This window comes from Mus caroli, unplaced genomic scaffold (genome assembly GCF_978045245.1).
Source record: "Mus caroli unplaced genomic scaffold, Mus_caroli_1 scaffold_16, whole genome shotgun sequence".
Taxonomy (NCBI): domain Eukaryota; kingdom Metazoa; phylum Chordata; class Mammalia; order Rodentia; family Muridae; genus Mus; species Mus caroli.
The window spans coordinates 52,081,848-52,098,582 of record NW_028227271.1 but is presented as its reverse complement, the minus strand read 5'-3'; the positions used below and the strand labels follow the sequence as shown (position 1 = coordinate 52,098,582).

The window sequence follows — 16,735 nt, the reverse complement described above, 5'->3', positions numbered from 1 at the left end:
GACTAGGCTGGCCTTGAACTCAGAGATCCACTTGCTTTTGCCTCCTAAGTGCTAGGATTAAAGGCGTGTGCCACTATGTCTACCCTGAACCTTTCCTTAAATCCTTTTCACAAATTGGAAGCTTAGCTGGGTGGGGCTTTGCTCTGAGGTCACTACTCCTTTGATTCCATTTAGCACCAGGCTTTTCTTTAATCTGTTTACAATTCCCAGTGTCCCTTTTCTCAAACTGTACATTTGGTATTTTTCCTTGCTCAGCTTGCTCCTTTTCATTATAGATATGTGTAAGACTGGCCACAAATAATCAAGCAACTAATAAAGCAACACTATCAGTGCTACGCTTTCTGGAAATTTCTTCTACCAATGCTGTTAATCCATAACTCTTCAATTTAGCTTCAGGCAGACTTTTCAGACAAGGACAAAAAGTATTCTTCACCAACATATCATAAGAATTTGACTAGGCCACATAGTAGTACTCTTCTCTGAAACCTCTTAAGCCAGACCCCCAGAGTTCAAACCACTCAACACCACTGTCTTCCACGATTCTACTAGCATGGCCTATTAAGCCCCACTTTAAGTACTCAACTGCTTTCCTAATCCAAAGTCCACATTCTGCCATAAAGGGAAAAGATCAAGCCTACTATTGCAATACCCCAGTCCCTGGTGCCAACTTCACAAGGTGTCACATACCCTGCTATTAAAAATTAACACAAACCCGATTAGAAAGCACTTGGTCATCCCCACAATAATCCCAGCACTATTACACTAGAGTGTATTTATCTCTTCATCCAGGTAATTCACACACACCAAGAAGACATAAAAGAAGTCGTGTGTGGTGGTTTGAATATGCTTGTCCTAAGGAGTAGCACTATTAGGAGTTGTGGCCTTAGACTAAATGTGGCCTTGTTGGAGGAGGTGTGTCACTGTGGGAGTGGGCTTTGATGTCTCTATGCTCAGTCTCCTCCCAATGTTGACTAAGAGCCTCCTGGCTGCCTGCGGAATCCAGTCTTTTCCTGGATGTCTTCAGATCAAGATACAGAACTCTCAGCTCCTCCAGCATCATGTCTGCCTGCATGCTGCCATGCTTCCTGCCATGATGATAATGGACTGAACCTTTGAAACTGTAAGCCAGCCCCAATTAAATGTTTTCCTGTATAAGAGTTGTGCCTTGGTCATGGTGTCTCTTCACAGCGATGGAAACCCTTACTAAGACAGAGTGACAAGAAGGCTTTCAGTAGTAGAGAGAGAGGCAAAAGAGAGGAAAATTATAGGGTAAAAAGCCCCTGAAATTAATTATGTGCATGTATGAAACCCTCAAAGATTCAAAAAATGAAAAGAGTAAGTATATAGTTAAATTCACGACATGGGCTACCAGCATATACATACTAATATACATATACATATACATATACATATACATATACATATACATATACATATACATATACATATACATATACATATACATATACATATACATATACATATACATATACATATACATATACATACATATAATAATACATACCAACTGAATGGGCCAATTGTATTTCAACAAAGTGTTTTCAACATATGTTTTTGGGACAATTAAATAGTTGTGTAAAGAAAAGTTAATATGTATATATTTCTGACATCATATTAAAGAACTTTACTAACATGGGTTATAGCATTAAGGAAGATGCCAAGATGATATAGTTAAATATCTTCTTAAAGGAAACATAGGTATAAACCAATGAATCTTGGATTAGGAATGTTTTCTTGAAAAGATACTTAACATATTAAATATTAAAATTGTGTAAGTTAACAAAAAAGGGAACATCTTCTTCTGTAAACTATAGTACAGAAACAGTGCCCAAATTACACAAAGTTAATGGGGGTAGACTTTGTTCTAAGCTCTAGGAAGCAGCATGGCTGGGTTTAGGCCTAAATGTAAGGAGCTCTACACAAACAGTCTTCAGTTATAGTGGATGGGTCTCATTTGATAAAAATAGTTTGCTTCCAGACTCTTGGGTCAATTTTGAGAATGATTATTACATTAGTATTCTCATGGCTGTGACCAAAAGCAAGTTCAAGGAGAAAAGACTTAGCTCTGGTCATGGTTCAGGAGATGACAGTCTACCATGACAAGACAAGGTACGTCCATTGTGATGGAAGCATGAGCCTGGGGCTCTCCTATCTTAGCTTTTCCAGGAAGCACAAAGAAATAGGACAAAATCAAGAGGAGGTATAAAATTCACGGACTGATCCTAGAGCTCATTTCTGCAGCCAAATCCTACATTTTACACCATTAAAACAGTTACGGAAAACGGAGATCAAGAAGTGAAACATTGGCTCAGGGTGAAGGGTGTGAGGGGAGGCTTTCAGCTTCAAACCATGGCAGATAAACTCCTCCACCTGAATACCCACAAGGATAGTCTTATATACCCCGACACCCATTCCAAGATAGGCGGAAAAGCAGTCTTGGGATAAAGCATAGCTCTGTCCAAATAGTGCTTGAAGCCTAGGTGCTTTTAGGTGTCTGCAGTAGTATAACCAACAATTCTCATGTGTTACCTTTTCAATAAAATTTTTGTTTTCTATATGTATAACTCAAAACAAGCTAACCAATGGACTCTCATTGTATAAAAATGCATATTTAATATGTTGCAACACTTTCCAATAAAACATCAATAATTGGATTTTAGAAGTATAATCACCAGTGATTTTTCTCTGCTTTGTGTTTTTTGTTATACTAAGTTTCCTATAATGATATGCACATTTATTATTTTTCAGAAGAATTCAAATATGACAGTAATTAGAGTGATTCTAATACTTATCAGCTAAGCCCAAACATTCAGGGTTTTAATTCCAGATGGTGATAATCCAAATGAGATAACCTTCAAATAGAAGCTAATGTAAAATTTAACTTTCAGAGCTAGAAATGTAAAGTTCTTAATTCCGAGAACCTCACTAGTGTTTTCAAATAATTTATGGAGTTTAAAAACATCCCATTAGTTCAAGATTCAGGGTCAGTGTCATCTGGACCAGTAACAATTAATTTTTAGGTGCACTCATATTGAGATAGCAGCCTAGTCTGTGCCATGGTGGGAAACACTGGGTTTTGCATTGTCATCTTCTGACTTTTTGACCTCAGAAAAATCACATGACCTCTCTGAAACTTACTTATCTCAGTCAAGAAACTATGCAGCTGGGTTACCTTTCACTAATAGCCTGACCAACTATGATCTTATGGAAATGCCCAAATTAAGTTTTGTGTTGGAACAGAGGTGATAGTTACTATTTGAGGACTCACAAGTGGAATCCAGCTTTTATCCTAACAGTGAGTAATTGGTGGAGGCTGTCTGCAAATGGTGCAAATGGGTGATCAGGTGTTTGAAGGTCTCCACGAACTCAGCCTGAACAAGCATTGTGACCTACTGATGTCTATTTGTCATACCTTACAATCTACCATGATAGTGATGGTGGTGGGTTCTGAGCAAAATATTCAGAACCTTTTTATTAAAGGAGCAATTAAGAAAGATTTGTCCTTAAGAATCTCTATTTTTTTTCCCCTTAGCTCAACAAAGGCAATGCTTGGAAGCAGTTGTGGGTTCAGAAGGAAATGTAAAGAAAGCTCTGAATTACAACTCCTTGGCTAGTTTGCAAATGTCCTATGACATTGAGAGTGGGTAGGGCTGCCAGGAAGGTGCGTGTTTGCAACCATGTTCACTTCTTCTTGCTCCTGTCAAAATCATCCTCAACAGAGAACTTCGACAGAAGCCTGTGAATAAAGATCAGTGTCCTGGAGACAGGCCAGAGCATCCAGAGGCAGGAGGCATCTATCACTGCCACAACAGCGCCAAGGCCACAGGGAACAGGTCGAGCAAGCAAGCGCATGCCAAGTGGAGACTCTGTGCTGCTTCAGCAATATGCTTCATCTTTATGGTGGCAGAGGTGGTGGGTGAGTACTGCCCAGGAAACCGCTCGATGACTCTGCAAACTAACTAAACCCTGCATCGAGATGGGAGGGACAACTAAGTTGTTCTTTCAAATAAGTGGTTAGTGTTTTCTGCATGCATGAATGACAGTAGGCACATAGTAGTCAAGTTGGAAAATAGAGGGAAAACAAACTCTATTATTATGTCACATTTAAATTAAAACCTCTAATTACACCATAGATTATTTCCTACAGTGTATCTTCTGTGCATAGCTCAGCGGTTATTTTTCTACTCTTTTATATAACTTGGACCATAGTGAATGATCTTGTTTTTGTTTTTTGTTTTTTGTTTTTTGTTTTTTGTTTTTTGTTTTTTGGTTTTTGGTTTTTGGTTTTTGGTTTTTGGTTTTTGGTTTTTGGTTTTTGGTTTTTGGTTTTTGGTTTTTGGTTTTTCAAGACAGGGTTTCTCTGAGTATCCCTGGCTGTCCTGGAACTCACTCTGTAGACCAGGCTGGCCTCGAACTCAGAAATCTACCTGCCTCTGCCTCCCAAGTTGAATGCTCTTGTCTATGCTATCAAATACTGTTTAAAAATATTTTTGTGCCCAAAGAATATACTCCACTGTAATTTGTATAACTATTCCTCTACTGGTAGGAATTTAGGGAGTTTTTTTTTTTTTTTGCTTCTGCACTATATTACAAAGAAGATAATCTTAATAAAAATCTGCCTACCCTTCTGATTATCCCTTGAAAGGGATTCTAAAAATGGAAATAATTGAAATACTTGGTTGAAAGACATGAATATTTTTCTTACTTCCTGAATCATTCTGTCAAACCTATGTCCAGACACTTGAAATGATTTGTCAGTATGGAAGCTCCTCATAAAAATGATTTTCCATCCAACTCTTTGTAAATACAGCTGTAGAGGGTCTGATACTCTCTTTTGAACTCTACAGATATGTACATGTACACATGCACACCCACACAAGCACATCCACCCCCACACATGCACACACATACATTCACACACACAAATAAAGTCTTTGATGACATATATATATACATATATATATGTGTGTGTGTGTGTGTGTGTGTGTATATGTATATATACACACACGAGTGTTTTAGTATTCATTGTTTTGATTCTTAGTTAGCATCTTTCACACACTTATTAGTTGGACATGTTTACTCCTATGATGTACCCCCTCCTTCTTTCTTATTAACTTGTTTTTTTTTTCCAATTTTTAATAAGGTATTTCTTCATTTACATTTCAAGTGCTATCCCAAAAGTCCCCCATACCCTCCCCCACCCCCTACCTCTGCTCTGCTACCCACCCACTCCCACTTCTTGGTCCTGATGTTCCCCTGTACTGGGGCATATAAAGTTTGCAATACCAAGAGGACTCTCTTCCCAATAATGGCTGACTAGGCCAATTTCTGATACATATGCAGCTAGAGAAACGAGCTCTGGGGGTACTGGTTAGTTTATATTGTTGTTCCACCTATAGGTTTGCAGACCCCTTTAGCTCCTTGGGTACTTTCTCAAGCTCCTCCATTGAGGTCCTTATGTTCCATCCAATAGCTGACTGTGAGCATCCACTTCTGTGTTTGCCAGGCCCCGGCATAGCCTAACAAGAGACAGCTATATCTGGGTCCTTTCAGCAAAATCTTGCTGGCTTATGCAATGGTGTCAGCATTTGGAGGCTGATTATGGGATGGATCCCTGGATATGGCAGTCTCTAGATGGTCCATCCTTTCGTTTCAGCTCCAAACTTTGTCTCTGTAACTCCTTCCATGGGTGTTTTGTTCCCAATTCTAAGAAGGGGCAAAGTGTCCACACTTTGGTCTTTGTTCTTCTTGAGTTTCACGTGTTTTGCAGATTATATCTTGAGTATTCTAAGTTTCTGAGCTAATATCCACTTATCAGTGAGTACATATCATTTGAGTTCTTTTGTGATTGTGTTACCTCACTCAGAATGATGCCCTCCAGGTCCAACCATTTGCCTAGGAATTTCATAAATTCATTCCTTTTAATAGCTGAGTAGTACTCCATTGTGTAAATGTACCACATTTTTTGTATCCATTCCTCTTTTGAGGGGCATCTTCTGGCTATTATAAATAAGGCTGCTATGAACATAGTGGAGCATGTGTCCTTCTTACTAGTTGGAACATCTTCTGGATATATGCCCAGGAGAGGTATTGCGGGATCCTCCGGTAGTACTATGTCCAATTTTCTGAGGAACTGCCAGACTGATTTCCAGAGTGGTTATACAAGCTTGCAATCCCACCAACAATGGAGGAGTGTTCCTCTTTCTCCACATCCTCACCAGCATCTGCTGTTACCAGAATTTTTGATCTTAGGCATTCTGACTGGTGTGAGATGGAATCTCAGGGTTGTTTTGATTTGCATTTCTCTGATGATTAAGGATGCTGAGCTCTACTTTTTAATGGAGTTATTTGATTTTCTGGAGTCCACCTTCTTGAGTTCTTTATATATATTGGATATTAGTCCTCTATCTAATTTAGGATAGGTAAAGATCCTTTCCCATTCTGTGCCTTTTTGTCTTATCGACAGTGTCTTTTGCCTTACAGAAGCTTTGCAATTTTATGAGGTCCCATTTGTTGATTCTTGATCTTACAGCACAAGCCATTGCTCTTCTATTCAGGAATTTTTCCCCTGTACCCATATCTTCTAGGCTTTTCCCCAATAACTTCTTAGTTGAGAATTTTGCAAATTATTTTATTGACCTCTGGGAGCTCCTTATGTGTTGGGATATTAATTCTGAGCTATAGCATTCATAAATCTTTTTTAACTTATTGATTGCCTTTTCATTTGTTTTGACTTTAGAGCTTAAATTTAAGCAGTTTAGGTTTTAAATATAGGCAACTATAAAAAACTTTCATCCTGATTTTTTTGTTGTTGTTGTTGGTTTTTTGAGACAGGGTTTCTCTGTGAATCACTTGCTGTCCTGGAACTCACTCTGTAGACTAGGCTGGCCTTGAACTCAGAAATCTTCCTGCCTCTGCCTCCCAAGTACTGGGATTAAAGGTGTGTGCCACCAGCTGCTTTTTTTTTTTAACTTGGTAATCTCCACCTACTGAGAGAATAAATACTTTTTAATGCATTTTCTTTGGTTTTTGCACGTAATTTTAACATCAATGTAAAATTAGACATTAGATTCTACAAGAACTAAAGTTCCTTTTCTAAACATATAAAAAAGTTTATAATATCATGACATAATTATTTTTCCATTGATATTCAATATATTTTTGTTTTTCATTAACCTTTTGTAAGTATCAAAGTGTGTTTCTAAGTATATTCACTGATCTGCATTCCTATTCTATGGCAGTAAAATAATTAATGTAGATTTAAACATCATAGCATCTGTTGTATCCTCTCTTTAGAAGAAAAGTATAATGGTTATTAATTTCTGTGTTTCTAATAAAACATAAGACTCATTCCGTTATCATTCAATCGAATTATGATTTTTTTGGCATGTAAGTTAACAGAAAATTATAAGTATTTATTACTAGCTGAAAATTTAATAGCAGTTTTCTATTTAAGAGTTTTTTTAAGAGTTTTGAGTCACAACCACACATGCTAATATAGAAAGCTGAGTTTTATTTTTTTTTTCATTTTTAATAAATAAACCATATGTTTTGTAACCATCTCTTTTAGAGAACTTTTAAAGTATTTTTTTGGTACGTATTTTAGCTTTTGTCTCATTCATTGGTAAACTCAAATTTTCTACTTCTTCAGTACTATTTTCCTCTTCTATATATTTCTCTAGAACCATTTAGCTGCTGGGAAATATCAAAATTATTGTCAGATGCTGGGGCGTGATGGCCTTCTGTTTGAATTGCTCAGCTTGAAGGTTTTGGAACGCGATGTTATCGCATTTTTCTCTAAATATGTAATAGAAAACTCTAAGTTACATGTATGTGGGGTCATTATTACTTTTAATAATGGGTCTGTTACCCACTACCTCTCGTGGTGTTAACAATGTCTTAGGGGCCTCATTTCCATTTTGTCACCTAGAGGGAAGGTGATATGAGTAGAAACAAGCAAATAAAAGAAAATAGGCTCTCCCTAGCTCCTTTTACCACTGTATTTTTTTAGCTACCAGAATAAGATGTGTTTTTTTTCTAGCTGTAGACTCTTCTCATATGTAGATTTTCACAGCATTTGAAAATCAGATAAAACCATAGACCTTTTAAATCCAAAACAAGCAGCATCGATACAGCACTTTACTCTGAATTTACAAAGAAAGAAAGTACCACACAATTTCTTTAACAAGTGCTCTATCTTTTGAGGAAAGAGATTGAAAGTATGATGGAGTTGCAAAATAATTTGCTGAGGGCAATAGGCAGTTCCAATCTAGAACATCCTCTTGAAAATGTACCAAAAACTCACAAAAGTGCACACAGAAGCATGCACAGATAGGTGACATATTACATATATGTATGTACATGTATGCATGTACATATATGCCTATAGATGATGTTTGATACAAATAGAAAATGTCACTCCTTCTTTCCTGTTATAATGTTTTCTATTCCTTTGTCTTGTTTATTTGCTCTGACTAAGGCCTTCAGAACATACCAAATGGAAGTGGCAAAAGTGAGTTCCTTGGTTTGCTCCCAAGGAATGCTTTCCCTTTTCCATCCTGTGTAGCATGAGGCTATGTCATCTGTAGCTTTCATTTCATTCATTACTCCTAATATTCCTTATTTGCTATTTGCCATTTTGTTTCAAAATACCTCATGTGAGATAGGCATGGGCAGCTATCTACATGGAGTCCTCCTTTCCCTCTTATTCCTGTGTATCCAAGTTCGTGAGTTCTAGTCTGACTCTTAAAGTCACCTGTGATCTCATTAGTAAAGGAATACAAGGGATACAGCCTGAAACCTGGTGAGTTTTGAGCCATGTCAGCATCAAGTTGATTATTATTGTAATCATGGCTCCTATCAGGGCTACATCCATCTTCGAAGGCTTCAGCATTTTCACTTTGCTTAAAATGCAATCGAGCACAAGGGTAAACCAACAAAAACGTGAGTAGCTGGAAGAGGCTGGTCCAGAAGCTGCTTCTATGCTAGACCCCACTTTGCTCTCCCAAATGAAATGTGATCAATATATTAGGAGTTCTGCACATCTAAGACAAAAGAAAAGAAAATTCTTTCTGTGAAATACTTTTTCAGGTATTCCACAGTCAGTCTGACTTATAAATTACTAATAATTTTCTTTTGCCACATCCTTACATATTTATTCAGTTCTAACTCAAAGAGATTATTCATTTTCTGGGAAATGATCCTATGCTTTAGAGTCTCAGGAGCTTTCGTCTTTTTATTTAAATTCCAAAGTCTCCATTCTCATCAAAGCCTTAGCCATCACTCAAGATCCCAGTCCACAGCACACCTATTCCCTGAAGTCAAATCAAGAAGTGATTATTCTCAAGACCTTTTAGGAAAGTCTAGAAGGCCCTTCTTCAAGGCAGAGACTCTGAAAAAGGCCTCAAAGGAAGAACTAAGAGGTTTGCAAATTACATGAGGAAGTCCTTTTTGATACAAAACTGAAAGTGATGTAATTATATTTAAATTTAAAAAACAGTTAAATCAATAAATAAAAATAACAACCCAAACCAAACAGCTTATTATTTATGCCTGTGGCCTGAGAAGTAGTGATTATCAGGATCTTCCTTCAAATATCTCTGTGGTTACGTTTGAGACAGAGCAAGGAATAATACCTACAGAGATACAGGCATAGCAGCTTGAAGGAGACAAACACATTGTCCACAATAGCTACAAGACTTACTCTCTTGGCCTAAGTACTTGATGCTTGAAGTATCTCTGGGATTTATATAAAAAGGCTGAATAAAATCTTACTGTCTTTCCTCTAAATGTATTAATGTGGAATGATGCAATTCCAAAGCTTCCAGAGCCCCACCTACATCTTACCTGCCTTTAGTAACCTGCTTTAGTAGCAGCTTTGATCCTTAGATTTAGGGCACACCTGATCAATTATCCTCAGATTCATTTATAGGAGCCAATAACTTAAAACCTCCCTGTTGTTTAGTCTAATTTAGATCAAGCTTTTATGACCCAGACAAAGGAGAATACCTAAAGGAGATTCTGTTGAAGACACAGCTAGAATAGTAGTTGGTGGTTCTGCTGGGGAACCTGGTCCTTTGGCAGAGCTTGCTTTATAATTGGTCTTTAGAGTTCGAGAGAATCAGGCCCTTGGGCTACATTTGGGGGAGATGACTGCCACAGTGTGCAGAGCAGACTGGTAGAAGGACTGAGAAATGAAGGAGACAGGCACAGTGTACCCACTCTTGGGCCTTTGGAGCTGTCAGACTAGGACTGTTTTGTGGCTTGTAAAAATTCTTCACTGTGCAAAGGCCATAAAATGGGGCTTATATTGCAGATATGAACACACACATCTCTATTTGAAAAGATGAAATGAAGACACAGAGAACTCAGGAAACTAAGCCTGAGTGTGTCATTGCTGGAAGCAATTGAGAGTAGGTAGGGAGAGGCATCTGGGGTACCATGTTCGGTGTTATGTAAGGATGGGGAAAGATGATTTTGCCTGGCAATGATGCAGAGCTGGAGCAGGCTGAAAAAAACCACACATTTGAGAGTGAGAATTTCTGTCTTACTAAGAGAAGGATATAGCTGTAATGCGTGATGCATGTTTGATTACTAGAGTTTTACTTGAGTTGTTCTGTAGGTACGGCACCTCAGTGACATGGGTCATAAATAGTTTTGGTTTAAAATATTTTACTCTTTGAGAACTGAATCAGTATATGAGCACTGAAACCACATCACACTGGCCCTTCCATTACTCCATTCAACTTCTCCTTGTGTCTACCATTCCAGTTCAAGTCGCAGATATTTTTTGTGGTTCCTGCTATTGGGAAATTTTAAAACAAGACCTGGAAAACTATAGTTTGCTTTAAATACTTGCTAAACAATAACTGAAGGTTTTGACATCCATATTAGATAATACAGTATAATGAAAGGCCACTCATAAGATAGTTAAGTCATTCTTCTTATATGAATTAATGGCCTACAATTGTGTAGCCCAGTCATGGATTCAAGGTGGTCTTGGTTAATTTTCTATTGCTATGATAAGACACCATGGCCAAAGCAATTTGTAGAATGAATTTACTTGGGGCAGACAGTTTCAGAGAGTTTGAATTCATGAAGACTGTGGCAAAGAGTATGGTAGCAAGCAAGCTGGTGCTGCCAGAGCAGTAGCTGAGAGCTCACTTCTTGAGACATAAGTATAAGGCAGAGAAACATAATTGGGAATGGTGTAATGTTGTGGGAAATATTTAAAAAATGAACTGGCAGGTTCCTGAGCTATGCCCTGCTACTCTCAATCCTGGAGGTCTCGCTGTCTTATTCTTATCTCCTGGAGACTCTCTGGCCCAGAGCTCCCAAAACTTCTCCACCCAGTGTGCTAAGTTCCTACTGATGGGTCACGTCAGCCCTATGCTTCAAAACTCCCATGACCTTTGTGGTATATCTCAGGCAAAACCATGCTTTGCTACCATACCTTTCTCTCTTGAACCCAGATGAGCCACTATGTGAAGGAAAACAAAACACAAACTTAGTTCAGAAACAACAGTAACTCAGCCGCTGGGCACAACAACTAAAATACTAATCTTGTCAGCTTTATTAAATCTAAATCCTCCAGCGAATCCTGACAGGTCCACCATTGAAACTGGGAGACATTAGTAGTTACATCTTGTCCTCACGTTATCCCTGTCCAAAAAGACCTAACTCTCCTGCTTTCTCTCTTCCTCAATCCAACCTGGAAGTCCTTCCTACTCACTCAGTGATTGGCTCCTTTATTCAATGGGGGATTGGTTCACAAGAAGTCAGCTGAATACATGACTTACTCCTTGTCCCCAACCCCTCTCAGGAGAGTGGAGTTAGCATCAAAATACAAACAGCAAGAGGCCCAACCACAACAGTGTAGATTTTTGAAATTTCAAACCCCACCCCCAGTGACACACCTCTTCTGCCAAAGCCACATCTCCTAGTTCTTCCCAAATAATTGCATCACTAGGGACTAAGCCTTTAAATATATGAACCCATGGGGTAGTCTCATTCAAACCCCACAAAAGCTATTATCATCAGGTGAATTGTTTTTTTCTCGGCACTGTCAACACATCTCTTTCTTATTGGAAAATGTCAATTGTTTAAATCTGAGGGGGTCCATGTCCAGGAGATGCAGGGACAGTATTCTGCTCTCAGGGCCTATGCAATCTGTTCCCAGGTTAAGACCTCTCTTTGCCTGTGTTTCCTTGCCATAAGAACATTCTGCACACACCTTGCCATGGCTAGAAACAGAACCAACAACACTCTGCTTCATGCATTCTCCATAGTTCCTTTCAGCAATTACTGCTGTGTGGGTTTTTAAAATTTGCCTACAAACTATTAGGTTTCATTATGATATTCTGCAACATTTTTTTTTATTCCAGTGTTTCCTCTTCACATTCCTGCTCCTGTTCTTCAATTATTCCCTTCTACCTCCATATCCTCCTTTCAATTTTCTTGCCCTGTGTGTTGTATTTTTCTCTTCACCTTCTTCAATAATTTTCCCCCTCATCTCATGGTCTCATTTCTACTTTCATAGCTTGTGCACATTTGCACACAAACATACCTTTTTACACACACACACACACACACACACACATACACACACACACATACACACACACACACACGGGAAGAGAGAGAGAGAGAGAGAGAGAGAGAGAGAGAGAGAGAGAGAGCTAGGAAACATGTATGAGAAAGATCATGTGATATTTGTCTCTCTGAGTTTTATCATATAATTGTTTCCAGATCCATTTGTTTTTAATCATCAATGTCTTGTCCCTCCAAGTATTGGTGACAAAGACCTTTCTCACAAACACAAATTAAATATGCATTGGCATTGTCTGTACGTCCTAAGCAGATCTCCTTAGCAAGGAGGCTAGCCTTCAACTTCTTTGTCAATCTCATTTCCCAGAATATTCTGCTATTTCTTCATCTATTATAGCAAAGTGCCACATTCTTTTATTTCTTTGTCCATGTTCCTGTGCCTCATGAAAACCCACAATTTTCTTGCTAATTCTCAGTCCTTCTTTGAAAAGTTCCCGAATACCACAGTGTTCCCAGGTCCCATTCCAGTAGCAAGTCTTCAGTGCAGTGTTAGGCAATCGCTGAAGAAAGGGATTGTAATTTGTTTATCTTTGTGTACTTTGTTCATGTTACCAGGCACAGCAAGGGCTCCATAAGTGCTGGCTGAATAGTTGAATTAATGGTCAATAATGCCCCATGCTTTCCCAAGCAAATGCACTTGCAACCTCTTGCATGCAGTGTGCTCTGTATCATTCAGCAGTGCCCACACTTTTCTGGATAGTTCTTATTACCAGCTCTGATGGTTGGGAAATGATTATGGGGTCCCAGGTCTCCAAATTACCATGATTCTTCTAAAGCAAGCTCTTTTCTTAGTTGCTTCTTCACCAGCTGAGCCTGCTAAAGAATTTTTCCAAGACTTTTCTTGCCTTGACTTAGTGGGCAATTTCAGTGTGGCACTGAGAATCCCCATCATTCATGGCTAAAAGTGCGGCATGCTGCTTATCTGCATGTAGTTATTCTCCAGGCAAGAAATAATGCATTATTAACACAGCTTTATTATCAGGACCGAGTCTGGCAGATCGAGGAACATTAGAGGATAATTGGAAGGACAGCTGATTTGTTAGCAAAATGTTGCCTTTTGGCTAATGAATCATTCTGATTTTTGCACGGACAGCTCCGTAACAAGCCTGAAGGCTACTTTGCTTCAGACCATTAAACTTTGACAAACCCGTTATTAAGTACAGCTCGAGCCACCGGTCTGCGGGGAGTATTGCAATGATGAGCCATCTATGCAATTTTTTTTTTAATCATTAAGCGAGACAAGGTGAGTCTGATGATGGAGGGTCTGATGACGGATGGTATCCGCTGCTCTGTAGTACACAAGGCAATAAACAGTGGCAGGAATGACTCATCAGTCAGCACACATTCTTTGCTGGAAAGAGGTAGGGAGAGCAATAGAGGTTATTGCTCTCAAAGAAGCCACGCTCAGGAAGAAAGGACACAACATTCCTTTAATTTCTCTTCTGGAGGCTGGAGGTGTTTTCAAAGGAGAGGAAGAGGGAAGGACGAGGAATGTCACCAATGTCCAGAAAAGCAAGGTGGCCACGTGGGCCTGCATTGCTCTGTCCTATGCTTCATCAGATTGTTCATGCCTTTGTTCAATGCCTTCATTTCTCCTTTCTGTTCTGCTCTCCCACCATTTATAACACGGATCTCCAGTGCAGCTAGTGTAATTCAGCACAACAAAGAGTGGCAGTAAAGGCTATGGTAAAATTACAAATAAATAGCAAGACTCTGAGCCAGATTGCAATGCTGCTTTCCAGGCAGAAGTTCAAGTCTACAGCCTGGATTATGAGATCCTGTGAATCTAGCCAATGCCTCTACAGCCATATGTACTTGTAGGTCTGTTCGTGAGACTTCGTGCCTAGCGTAATTGAGATGCTGTTTCTATTTGCTTCATAATTCCTATCGCTATACATCCACGGCCTCAGGAATGACACCCTGAACATTTATATTTATGTGCTTAAATTTAGTTACTGTTATGGTCTCAGTTATTTTTCAAATTGGGAAAAAGAGGTGGGTTAATTTGAATTCAATACCTTTTTTTTTCTTCCCAAGTTGTATGAATGAACTAGGTCTAATATGCAGACGAGTCCTAATTGCATTCTCAGCCTTTAACCCGCTGTGATATTGTGCATCTCACAGGTGGACACGTTGCTGGAAGTCTGGCTATCCTCACTGATGCGGCTCATCTCTTAATTGACCTGACTAGTTTCCTGCTCAGTCTCTTTTCTTTGTGGTTGTCATCGAGGCCCCCTTCCAAGCGGCTGACATTTGGGTGGTATCGAGCAGGTAACATTCTCTGATTGCACAATAGTGAATGCATAATGATATAGATTCAAACAGAGCTTGAAAAAAAGGGGGGGGAAGGTAAAGAGCAAAGCCTTGCCCAATAATTCCCTCTGGGCTACAAGTCTGCTGCTCAGGATAAAATAACCATGTGGGAATGTGAGCTCTCAAGATTAATTCAGCTGACGGCAAGATTAATGGAAGAACCTCCTCTACTGTGGGACAACAGGAATAGCTGTATCGTGATAGCAGACATTTCTGTCCCCAGGGTCTCTGTGGAGTAGCAACTAGGAGATGATTCTTTCTGTTACTCTACATCCTTCGAAGAAAGGATGAAGGCAGAGAATCTAGGGTTTAGTGATTGTCCCTAGGGAGTTAGGCACAAAATATGGACGTTCTCAATCACACACATAGTCATTCCTACAATCTGAATGCTGCTTTGGAATCTCAGGTGTGAATTTAAGGACTGTTCGGGTGGTCTTGAGATAGGACTTCATTAAGTTATGAGATCTGTACTCTCATTAATGGGTCAATGCAGTTATTGTGGGAGTGGGATCCTGGTAAAAATGATGAGGTCAGTATAACTTATTTCCCTGCCTCACACACACTTGCTCTTCTATCATGCTAGGATGCAGCGTAAAAATGTTTGCCAACTTCAAGAACCTTGATCTTGTACTTCCCAGGATCCAGAACTATGAGAGAAGGAAAAAAATCTCCTTTCGTTATAAATGGCCTACTCTCTAGTATTTTGTTATAGCATCAGAAAATGCACCAAGAATGCATCCAGTGAATGCTTGACTCAGCTGAATCCTTGTTCATTTAAACATCAATAGCAATGAAGTAGACAAAAATGATGACAAGGAAAAAAGGGAGAGAGTAAAATTCACTCTTTTGACCTTTCTCGGAGCTGTTTCTTTCACTGAGTGACTGCCTGCTCTTGCCCAGAAAGCAGCCAGAGCCATGAGAAGTGTTCAGTCTCTGCAAAGCATTTACTATGGGTTTTCTTTACTGTATACCCTCACTCCCTCACCTCGCTGCTGCACTATTTCCCGTCTCTGTGGTTTCTTATATCAGTTGGAGGGATTTCTGTTGGAATATTTTGTACTAGTCTTGGGAACATATAGTTACAGCTCTGACTTCACACAGGCTGAGAAGCCAAGGCAAAGGAGAGCTGACTGCAGCATGCGGGGTAATCTTCATGGTCAGCCTTCCCAGGGAGAGACGCTGGCAGCCAAAAACCACAGCTTCACTGACAATGTGAAGTGTAGGTTTTAGAAGTTAGAGTACTAGGAAACTCTGTCTTCGTGCTAAGCAGTTTATCAGTGCAGGTGTTCAGGATTGGCTTCCCTTCAACAGTCAGAGAGAAATAAACAGTCTTAGAAAGTGTGTGAGACTGAGCTTAGAGAAGTCTTAGTACTATTTCTGAAAAAGGTACACCTGGAAGCCATGTGAGGTCTGTAGAACTCTCCCCATTTGTCAGCACAGATTTGTACACACACTCAACACTTCCTAGTACTATTAGAACTGTTTTGTTTCACTGGAAAGTTTCCTTTTTTAGATAGACTAGACTCAGAACTTTACATCTTTGCTTCAACTCTGTGCAATTAATCATGGAAATCTATGAGCCCTAATATTCTAAAAGGCCAAGAATGTTCAATAAAAACTCTCTGCTAGTAGGCAAAATATTTTGAAATACAGAGTACAATGTAAACATTGAGAACTTTAAATGTGGCTAGGATGACTTAATAACAATATTTTGAATTTTATCTAATGTCTAATTGAATGGCTACACAGGATTGGTGGCTACCATGTGAAACAGTGTCATAGATACAGGTGGGCC

At 39.2% G+C, this 16,735-nt stretch overlaps 1 protein-coding gene across 2 annotated transcripts in view; it reads left to right on the top strand.

The window, feature by feature from the left end:
* Window positions 1-16,735, top strand: part of Slc30a8 (solute carrier family 30 member 8) — a 46,167-nt gene that overhangs the window by 13,365 nt on the left and 16,067 nt on the right. For both annotated transcript variants that reach the window (XM_085831719.1, XM_085831718.1), the window contains 2 exons: window positions 3,741-3,937; window positions 14,752-14,898. In XM_085831719.1, coding sequence (XP_085687845.1) covers window positions 3,741-3,937; window positions 14,752-14,898 — 344 coding nt within the window. The remainder of the gene's footprint in view (window positions 1-3,740; window positions 3,938-14,751; window positions 14,899-16,735) is intronic.